Source organism: Lineus longissimus, chromosome 4 (assembly GCF_910592395.1).
Source record: "Lineus longissimus chromosome 4, tnLinLong1.2, whole genome shotgun sequence".
In the NCBI taxonomy this organism is placed as follows: Eukaryota; Metazoa; Nemertea; class Pilidiophora; order Heteronemertea; family Lineidae; genus Lineus; species Lineus longissimus.
Window position 1 is genome coordinate 7,934,596 of NC_088311.1, and position 11,119 is coordinate 7,945,714.

The following is an 11,119-nucleotide window of genomic DNA, read 5'->3' on the forward strand; positions in this document are numbered from 1 at the left end:
TCAAATGCGTTGGGAAACATAGTTTTCTCATTGTCTAGTCTTGAAATGCCGTGACCACTGACCTGTTCTCTCCACATGGTTACCTCCCCGTGAAACGGAAAATGATCACTTAAAGGCAGCGATATTGAGAACTGATAACGATCAGAATAATTCAAATGCAAGGTCAATGATTTTAATATGACGAAGTCATGGGCAAAGGAGCAAGAAAAGTGGAAGGAACTGTGTAACCAGATCTGCTATTCCCCGCGTCACGATTTGTCTAAGGCCTCTGGTCGCTAATTATAACTTAACACATTCTGGACAGAGGGCAATACTGGAAGTCCGATCACAATCTGTTACAGGGCCGTATAGCAGGGGGACGTGGTGGTGGCCAAGACATCCCTGAAGAGCGTTAGACAAAAAGTAGTATTCTGCCCCCCTTCTGCGCTCCTATTGCCACCTCCCAGACAAAAAGGTGAAATATGGCCTTGGTATGCAACACACTTTTCCTACTTTACGAAAAAATTGCTTGCAGATTTGTGCGGCTGTATGGCCCTAACAAAAATCTGAATGACACTTTTCTCTTTTTTCACTGCATCATTCTCTGTTGGTCGTGAGAAGACTTTGCCAATTACTGACCATCCAGTTTCACATAAAGGGCAGTGACTGGCGTGTTTATCCTCAGGTACTGTCAATGTCATCAATCAATATTTTCTGCCGCCTCTCCAACAACGATGCTGGGGTGTGGCGACAATAACAAATTTACTCATTGAGTAGAGTCAAGGTGGGACATGCACATCTGTAGCTTTTTAAAGGTCATATTCCCAGGGGGGCTACTCTCGATAACGGTGTAGAGCATCCTTTGTAACCAGAGTTATTTACAGACCCCCTCCAGCGGTACAACAATTTTAAATAATTCACCTCTTTTGATGGCATATTTTTCATCACCACCGCCTACTGCTGGTATAGATTTGCAAACCCCCCATGTTAAATGGTGTCTTCCCTCTCCTTTCCTTGGCCAAAAGCTAGCTACAGGCCTGAATAATGTCCAGGCTAATTAGTTTCATTGTGAGGACACCTCAGTCTGAAACCTTCTCCAGTGACCGCTGTCAGTGCGCAAACAAAAGGTGACTTTACGGACAAAACTGTAAAATTTTTGTTTAATGCCAGTGTTGATGATTCAGTGCAAGATGATGACTATCGATAATAATACCGTATTCAGTTTTTCATATATTGATTTCAGAAATCATGAGAAAAATTATATAGAAATGAAACATGATCTGCAGTTAATGCAGTTTCTTGTTGACATGGACTCGGATTGAGCCCTGAAAAAAACATAATGACATGGCAGTATTTCTGCTATTACACTGACAGTAAAAAGAGCTAACAAAATACAGAAATATCATTCTCAAATTTCCTAAAGCATATTTGCTTGGGACCCATCTTTGCATGCCCGTGAGATGTTTTTTTCAAGCTGGCTCCAGGCCAACCACCGCATAATGGTCACCATAGAGGTTGACCCAGTTGGCTAATTTTGCGGTGGGTTCTCCCCGCCTGACATCACTAAATGGACCAGCCTCATTCCCCCACCTGGCAATTAGCTCCATCTGTGACGTGGTGTCTTTTCCGATATTGTTCTGCCGTTACATCCTAGAAATCATCAATGCAAGGCCAAAGCTGTTTCAACATTTCGACAAACATATGTATTGGCAAACCGGCTGTAAAAAGCTCTCTTTGGCACCACACAGAAATTCAGAGCTACACTTCACAGTTGAGCATAAGCACTGGGACTATCTGAAGATCCTTATACTGCCCATCAGTCCAAAACCTTTAATAAATAAACAAAATTTAAGTGGATGGTCATGTTAATGCAAATTTATTTAAATGAGACTTTCGGATTTCAAGTTCTGGCCAAATGGTGGTGCCTCCGATATTTTACTGAAGACAGTTCTAACCTACACAATCTTTCTATATTTACTGTCACTTCAAATTTCAATGGTAAATAAAGCCTGGATGGAAAAGCGAATCCAAATATGTACCATAAACTATTTATAGCTCAACAGCATTGAATCACCATTTCATATACAAACACAAAACTGAAGGCAGACTTGTCTTTCAGCATTGAAAATTCTTCATATTTTCCCAAATAAAGTTTAGCAGATACGAAGGGATTGTTCGAACAGTGGCATGATGTCAGTGCACTGAGAAGAGAAGAAGCGCCCAGTTATCTAAAGCTTGTTGGGACGATCTTTGCCAGGGCTACATTCCAACATAACTTCCCAGCCTTCAATCACAGGTCAAAGAAACCTGCACCAATGCGAAAAATCGCCCAATCAAAAGTTCATCAGCTGGTGTTAGGACCTGTCCACCAATAATGAACTTGGTTCCCACAGCAAGGACATTCTGGCACCATCCACAAACAAAAATTGACCCCTGTTCCTCTCCTCACCAACACTGAATCCCATCAACTGATCCTATTTTAAAGGGAATCTATAGGCAGCAGCCAGGCAGATCAAATAAGTTTTTGTCTCTCTAATAGGGGTCACTCCCATCTCACAGTATACATTAGTCACATGAAGATGGACAAATTGACACCATGGCTCCTGCTTATAGTCCCGCTTTAAATCATGATTACCATATGACGATTACTCCATCATTACACCTTTGAGGCATTAACTGATGAACATTTGATTGGATTCCCAATCCATTTTACAAAGGTAGAAACAAATATGAGCAAATTGTCACAGTCATGGAGCACCTTTAAGATGCATCAGCGAGAAAGATGATGGGCAAAATTGGCTCATTGCTATGCCAGACGAAGCTGAACTGCTTATCCACAACGATCACCGGACATCCACAACAAAGGACAGGACATCCGGGATGGAGGGCATACGTCAGTGAACGAGACAAGAGAAACTGCTGATGGATTTTGACTGAAGGGACGTAGAGAGAGTTATTGCCAACATGGCCCTGTACAGAGACTTCCCAGAGTCATCCTGAGATCAGGTTTTTGATACTCCTACCTCGTATATCAAGAGGCGGAGTATATTGAAAACCACTGGTTATGTCAGGATGTCCTAGAGTGTCCCCTAATCTATTCTTTATAGCCCCAGGAATCATTGTCCATCAACAGAGGGTTAACATATAAATCAGTGCAGTTGCAATCAAGAACCTGAAAGCATTACCATAATTCAGGACATCAATACAGTTCTTTGGAGCACTAATTACAGGTCCCTAGAGCACCTGATTAATTAGTTTCATTGTTGGTGCCACGGCTCGGTTTTAGATGCTGACAGAAAACACCTGCAGCTCCAGACATTATTTAGATCAGACACATGAAAATATGAGTTCAAAGTAATGACAAAACCCGAAAATGGTGTTTTAAGATTTTTTTAAAATAAATGATATCAGATATTTTGCTATTTTGCTATTTTTGATATTTTGATATTTTGATATTTTAACATAATTTATAATATTTCAGGTTTTTTTACGGCAATATTGCCTCTCATTTGAAATGGACCATTTTAGCCCAATATGTCTATAATCCCATCTTTATAACAGGTAGTCTAATAGAGCTAGCCCATTAAACATTTAAATGTTAATAAATGAACTGTGCAATCTCTCTTGCATGTTTGGACATTATTTTCATATCTGAACTTTTCGTGATGTTATTTCTCTACACTAAAAATAAAAGGGCTGTTGTAATGTTTATCACAAAACCACAAGAAAAAAATAGCAAAAGAATTAATGAATACGATGTTTGACCAACAATAATAGGTACACACTTGGTAGCAAAAAAGACAAACATTTCAGTTGGTATATTTTTCTATGCATTGATACAGTGACCTGCCACTTGCTAGTATTTAGAAACAAAATAGTGAAATACAATGCAATGGTGAAGCTTTTCTAAATGGCTTGTTGTATATTATACATGTGTAATTCCTTTACCTGAAATCTTAAAAAGGTTTTGAACTTTTTGGTCACCACAAATACGCACGCCTTAGGAGTTTTCAAGAGACATGAAAGACGAATCCTCATAAACATCCCCTAAATGGACAATTTCAATCACTGCAATCTAAAAATCAAGACCGCATGCAACAAAATATCGATTGTTTGCGGTGTTCATTGCAGGTGGTTGCAACGAGATGTAATATCAGTGATTGCAGCGATGACCTGCAATTGCTATCAAACCCAGCGATTGACCAGTGGTAATTGCTAGCAAGATTTTTTTTGCTGCAAATAGCAATGATAATAACTGCAGGTTGTGGAGATATATATGTCGTTTGCCGGATGCGTTAGACAGACCCTGATCAGGATAAAAGCTATAGTTGACCATTGGGAAAGCTAGCTAGCAGCTTGTTCTCTGTATTTCAGCAAGAAGATGTACAAGTATAAGAGAAATGGTCTTTTTCTCTAGATTGGGATGGGTGAACATTTGGTATTGGGATTCTGATATCCACCCTCATTTCATTTCTTAATAGCAGGAGTTTTTCCCTCCCCTTCCTTCTTGACTATGATCCGGCCTTTGAATTTTGTGAAGGCTCGGGATGAATCTGATACATGCTCTTAACCTTAACCTTAACCTTTCAGATTGAACTATTGTACAAATGCACCGCAAGTATTAGGTTACTTCTGGACAGTAATGTAAGGAAGTGCTAATGCTTTTATTAAGTAATAAGAAAACACTGACGTCAATTACAGGAATTTCATGAGCACGATGAAAAATCAACCGCATAGTTTACAATGTTTGTATTTGAACTATATCTCTTACAATATAAACAAATTTGTGGTAGTGTAAATGGTGATGCCTTCTCAAGCTGAATAGGTTGTTGCAGAAATGATTGAATATTTCAGTGAGAGATATGAAAGACAAAGAAAAGAATAAATCGAAAAACTAACAGGGTCAAACATGTCTTAAGAAATTTCCAAACGTGCAATGTATTGAATGTAACATTCAACAATTCTGTTGGACTGGATTTATTTATTTTACATGAATATAACTGCACTATTGCAAGATTTATTTCTATTTACTCGAGGCATTAGAAAATACAATGGACATGAATGCTGTGACCCTTTAATTGAAAAGTTTGGTCCAGTATGAACTTAATAGTAACGAAATTGAATCTTAACACTAATAACCCAATAATGCTGCACACTCATAATTCATGTACAAAGTGCTCTCATAATGTAAATATTTCCCCAAATCAAAATTGTTAAGAAACACAATGTAATGGACCACTTTGCAAGACACGCAATCATTTACATCGCACAGGTGAATATTTTTTCTTAACCAAATCATAAAACGAATGGCATGCTATCTTTTACTAATGACCACATTAATCATAAAAATGAAAGTAAGGCAATGTATCTCGTCACGCAATCAAATATATCATTCTACATTGATATCTTATTTGTAAGTTTATCAAATTATATTGCATTCAATTTGGTTCATTCCCAAGTGTGTGTCGCAGGCTCATGCTGTTTTATAAAATGAGACAATTATCATGATGAGGGCACCGGCATCGTGTAATTCCGGATTGCGTGTAGACATAGACAAGATCTAACTAAGTTGCGCGAAGGATTTGAGGCAATTATGTCCAAATGGCAGATGCCTGTATGCCAAACTCAAAGACCACAAGCAGAGTTTGGCAATCCTGACTTCTAGAAAAACTTCTTTTTTATCTGAAGGTTTTGGTGTAAATACATGCATGCATTGGTCCTAAGGCTACTGAAACTCGATTTCATGGTTCTCGTCCCAACCCGCATCAAATATCGGGCCTGCAACGAAAAGGTTCACCACACCACAAACAGTTCATCATAATTTGAACTCAATTTGGCTGTTTGCAGCCAATACATGACGTTGGACCTTTAAATCATCCTCCAGTGCAATATCTATACTGTTATTAAGTAAATAGATTGTTTTGAGAATGTGTATGTTTCTTCAGAAAGATGTCTCTGCATATTCTACCCTAAGACGATCGACCAACACTGAGGAAGAATTATGAAATCATCCAACTGTGAACGGCACTACATGAGTCCTCTCACCCTTGAAAGAGTGAAAACCACATTATAAATACACGCCCATTTATCAATATCTATATATTCGGGTATAACCTTTGTGATAGTAGGTTCTAATAATCAATCACTTTACCACAATTTATCTATTATGGCGAACCAATGGATTTTCACGCAGCTGACACATGAGTGACCTGTGTGAAAGGACCCTTGTAAACACATCACATTGACAGTCTACAAGTGAAAGTCCTCAGTTTATTGAGTATATTCTCCAAATCGACTTGGCGAAATTTTGAATAATTTGACAATGAGTGATTTACTATAGTAGCATTAGGGGTCAGTGTGCTCGAAAAGTTCAACTTGTGACTGATTAAAGGGACCCATTTTGTCACATCATTGGATACAAGACAATTTAATTCACGGTTATTTTTCAATCCTTGGTCCAGACACTGCCATCACTTGTCTATCTATTTCGCTACATCAAACAGAAATTATAGTAATTGCGGACAGGGATATGATTACATTCGTTTCGAAAATAGCAGGTAATGGGCCATCATCGTCAATATTATCATGCATAACAAACTATAAGGCATCAAGTTGTCATGGAAACACGAAGCACCAAAGATGGCAGTCTGTGCATGCGGCAAGGATGGACTGATGTTAGAGATGGTTGATTTTGCTGCCTGGCGTGTAAAAACAACGTTTCGATTGATTTCAGATGAATCAGTTTGTTAGACTGGGTCAATAAGCAATCCCAATGGAAGCACTTCACACTAAACAAATCTGACAGACACTTTGGAGTGTCCATCAGAGAAAAAACATGAAACACTACATACTAATACTATGGTATTTTTCAGAAGTAAGTGTCCGCATCCTTTTGGGCTGCTGTATAAATTACTGGGCCGATTTCTTAAAAGTTTTCCTAAGGGACCCAACACAATTGCTAAGTTAAAGTACTATTTCAAAATTGTGCGTTGCAAACGGGGCGTGAAACAAGAGGGCCTGAACTGTAGCATCAGGCCCATGAAGCATCTTCGACATACACATTCTAAAAAAAAACCATCACAAGTATGAAATCATGACGTACTAACAAATGAAAATTAGTACTGTATGTGCTAATAGGTCACGAGGAAATGACAGTTCATCACAAAATAATACATCAAATAATTGTTATTTCATATGTAATTAACCACCGCATGATGATGCGTAATATCATAACCGTTCGTTACTGCGGCCAAGTTCAGGTCCTGACTAATTAGTATTCAAGAGTCCAGTGGACTCACGTGTAAATCATACCATTGCTAAATTACCATATTTGTATACAAATGGCCACAATTGATGAATGTATAGCGTCATGGTTACTAATTATTTCTATAGCAACAGGTGAATGAAGGGAGCTATTAAGAATGAGAGGGTTCTGATTAGCCTGGTGACATGTTTGTTGAGGGGAGCAAATAAAACAGCTACTGCCAACACTAGGAGAGACAGGCCACATGGCTACATGATGTATCAATGGAGACAAAGCTGTGCTCAAGAGAACAAGGGATGCAATGAGACAACAACCAGGTTTATTAGAGACATAGGCCTGGCTCTGTAGTCTGACCACAAGAAGAAAATCGAATGCTAAGAAAAAGAAGAAGGAGGGAGAACTGAACTATCAGCGAATCGCGCATTTGTACGATTTGAACAGCCTCCGAGTTGAGCTCCTCACCAGCAAAGCTGATGATCTTGCTCAATTTCGATAGCATTGACCAATCATATATGTGTCCACTCACTATGCCCTTCCAGTCGGTGCAGGAGGAGGAAGGACACTTAGAGACAAAGGCGATCCAAGACCTTGATCATTCTAGATGACTTTTAACAGTGACGGCTACACATATTCCCACAGTAGCAGAGAGAAATTTGTAAAATTTATAAAATTTATAAAAGCAGCCTATGATTGGGAGTATAAAGTGTATCATGTTCCTTCACAAAGTTCAGGTGTTGTGGCAAAAGCAGTCAATGCATTAGGTGATCTTCTGTTCGAAGTCATCTGTTTAGTTGTGTCTTTTACAACTCATCCACCCAAATCCCCTCAGAATCCAAGCCTTGTGTCACAAATTCGCGACTAAAACTAAAAAGTCTCTTGCCTTAGGTTATCATTCCTTAGCAGGAGATCATTTTTGGATTGATATCTCTATGGCGCCAAAGGATAAAGGAATTACAGAAACCTTTTATCTGGCAACTGAGCAAAGAGATATTGCTTTCAAATTCCTTTTATTCAAAAAGCATCATAAATGAGAGGATCAAAGATGAAAATTTGAATGTCACACGACATGACCTCCCGGGGGGGGGGGGGGGGGGGGTTGCCTGAGTAAATTTTAAACTTACGACGGAGTGACTCAATGCGACAACTTCAAATTTGCCACTTTAACTTTGATTTTTAAAACGAAAAAACAACAACCCTTGTAAAGTGGCGGAAAAAAATGTGACCTGCTCCATGGCAAAGCGGCACTTGGGGACAAAATCGTATATTGTGTAATTAAAAAATCATGAAGTAACTTCACCCTTAAATCTGTTGTTTTACTTGACTGTAATCGCCACTATAGACAGCTTCGAACAAAAATTCAAAATCATCAGTTTATTCCCCCACCCAAGCCCCGGGACCCCTCCGTGATTACTGAAGGAGAAAGGAGTATCAAACAGTTGGCTTTTAAGGGAAGAAAACTTATTGTAAGGTAAAGTGGTACAACTATGGACCCTGCAGTGTACAGATCAGCTGACAGTACACGTAAACGAATACAGAGGCTATAATGGTACCATGTTACCTTTATAGCACATCTTTCTCGACTTACCTTTCACGACCATGTCTGGTTGTCCCAGATGGTTATAGCGGCCCGCCGAGTTATACGCATACGGGCTCTTGTAATACGAAGGTGACGTCCCTTGATGAAACCGCGCGGCCATTTTTGGACTCGTGCTTCCCTTTTTGTTCACCCCTGGTAGCGGAGGCAAACGCCTAGTGTTCATTTGCCTGGCCGGACTCGACATAGTGTCATTATTCACGATATTTCAAAACTGAAATCCATGTAAAGAATGCCGTGAATATGACTCAGATTGTTCCGTCCTTGTGTGTCCTTTACGAAATGTTAGACATCGATTGCATCTACATGTTATGGTTGGTCGCCATAGAATAGATTTTTCATTCTGAAATCAAAATATGATATTACAGGAAGATGGAAATAACTGGAAAATCTATTGGAAACGTGACACTGTTGCAGTAAAATAACAGTGAGGTATTGACTTTTTAAAGGGAGGCAATGATGCATTATAGCCTGGAGAATAAATGCTGTTTAAATCAAAATTAGACTGGTGTTATTCTTATGTGACCAAATTATTCCCATGGACAATGCCCATCATGGAAATTTTGGACTCTAAACCCATGGACCCAGTATGCAGGTCAGATTCAGGATTCTAGAGATAAGGGGGACGCACATGCGGGCACCAGAGGAACCTTTTACATCTAATACATTTCTAATTCAGTAATATAAATGCGATTTCCAGGCATCTCAGAGCATTATATATATGAAGAAGTGACTTTTTTGGATGGTAGAAATTAATCTTAGCTCAGTAATCTGAGATAACCTAGAGATTCACCTTAGGAATCATCAATATCAGGCACGGAATCAAGGGGGGGGGGGCGCACTAGATGCACTATGGCCCTCCCTAATTTATGAAAACCTTAAATCTTACCATGAAACTTTGGAACACATGGGAAACTTTAATGAGAAATTTCTGGCTCCTGGATCCGTCCCTATATATGACTAACACCTAATAAGTAACATTTTTCTTTATTGAGTTTTAATTATCAAAAGTTAAGTTGTGGACCAGGTGGACACACTATGGTAGTCAATCAGTTAAATTCTTTATAGTCCTCTTCTTCCAGCTGATGGAACATAGGGCATTCACTATCAGTCTCAATCATGGTTACATTAATGGACCATTTTAAAACATGTCCCAACATACAGTCGAACCTCCCGCCTTAGCAGACACCTCCCTATTAAGGACAACCTCTCTATTAAGGACACTAGTTTTGGTCCCAAAGTGACAGTTTCCATTCAATTTGACCTCTCTAATCAGGACACCTCTCTATTAAGGACAGCACTTGGCACTCCCAAGGGTGTCCTTAATGGAGAGGTTCTACTGTATTTTGTACAATTGGCCTCTAATGAGAAGGCCAAGACTACTATCCTAACGTAACAATACTATCAGACCTGTCATCTTCGGATCTACATGTAGGCCTAGGTAGGATATCACTATAAAGGCCCACCCCTATTATCAGTTTCGACTTCACAGCCTACTAGCCGGTCTGAATGAAAAGATAGGCAGTGCGGCTGTCAATGAATGAAGAGCCCACGCCAAAGTGCCTGGACTCACAATATTAGCAGACTAGTAATAAATTGAGCAAAAGATATTAAATCATATCGTATATAAAACTAAAGCCTACCTACCGCAAACACTGATATAATGAATGGAAATTCCTCCGTCGAGTTATTCCCCGCCAAAACTTGGTAGTCACGGCGACTGAAGCACGTGTTGGTCTTGTTCACATCCAGTCCAGATAGTACCGCACGGGGTAACCGCATGCCTTCCGCGACTATCGCCAAAGTAAAAAAGATGATGATATCTTTACCTTATATACTCCTCGTGATCACAAATGTCATCCTGGCGGAGGTTAACACACTGCTAACATATCATAAGCCGGTGTAACCGATCTAATCAGTCCGGGAGTCGTAAGCCAAAATGAGATACCTGCTCACTGATCAGTAATCGATTTGTCTTCTCGGTTGTGCCATCTCTGAAGCAGGTGTTATACTAATATCAAAGTGGTATTATGATATCGAAGCCATAAGCCAGCAGGCTTCGGACAGAACCCATCTGTCCTAATACATTTATGATGTCATTGAGAAAATGGTTCCAAAAGAACCTCCTATTCCAGTATCTCCAACAATGGTGGCGAATGTGTCTTTGGCATGTCAAGACATACCATTTGTCTCTTGTATCTCATGAGATGTTGGTGAAGCTGTCTTTAGCATTTCATGACATGTTAGTGAAACTGTCTTTAGCATCTCATGACATGTTGGTG

The 11,119-nt window shown here is 39.4% G+C and overlaps 1 protein-coding gene across 16 annotated transcripts in view; it reads right to left on the reverse strand.

Annotated features, from left to right (window-relative positions):
- LOC135487292 (probable 3',5'-cyclic phosphodiesterase pde-5) overlaps window positions 1-10,777 on the reverse strand; it is a 58,866-nt gene extending 48,089 nt beyond the window's left edge. For 14 of the 16 annotated variants that reach the window (XM_064770870.1, XM_064770865.1, XM_064770867.1 and 11 more), the window contains exons 1-2: window positions 10,667-10,775; window positions 8,829-9,180 (exon numbers count right to left, since the gene is read on the reverse strand). In XM_064770870.1, the coding sequence (XP_064626940.1) occupies window positions 8,829-9,024 (196 nt within the window). In that variant the 5' untranslated portion in view covers window positions 9,025-9,180; window positions 10,667-10,775. Of the gene's footprint in view, window positions 1-8,828; window positions 9,181-10,484; window positions 10,634-10,666 lie in introns of those variants that run through there. The other 2 variants (XM_064770860.1, XM_064770855.1) reach the window with 2 other exon arrangements.
- Window positions 10,778-11,119: the final 342 nt, after the last annotated feature.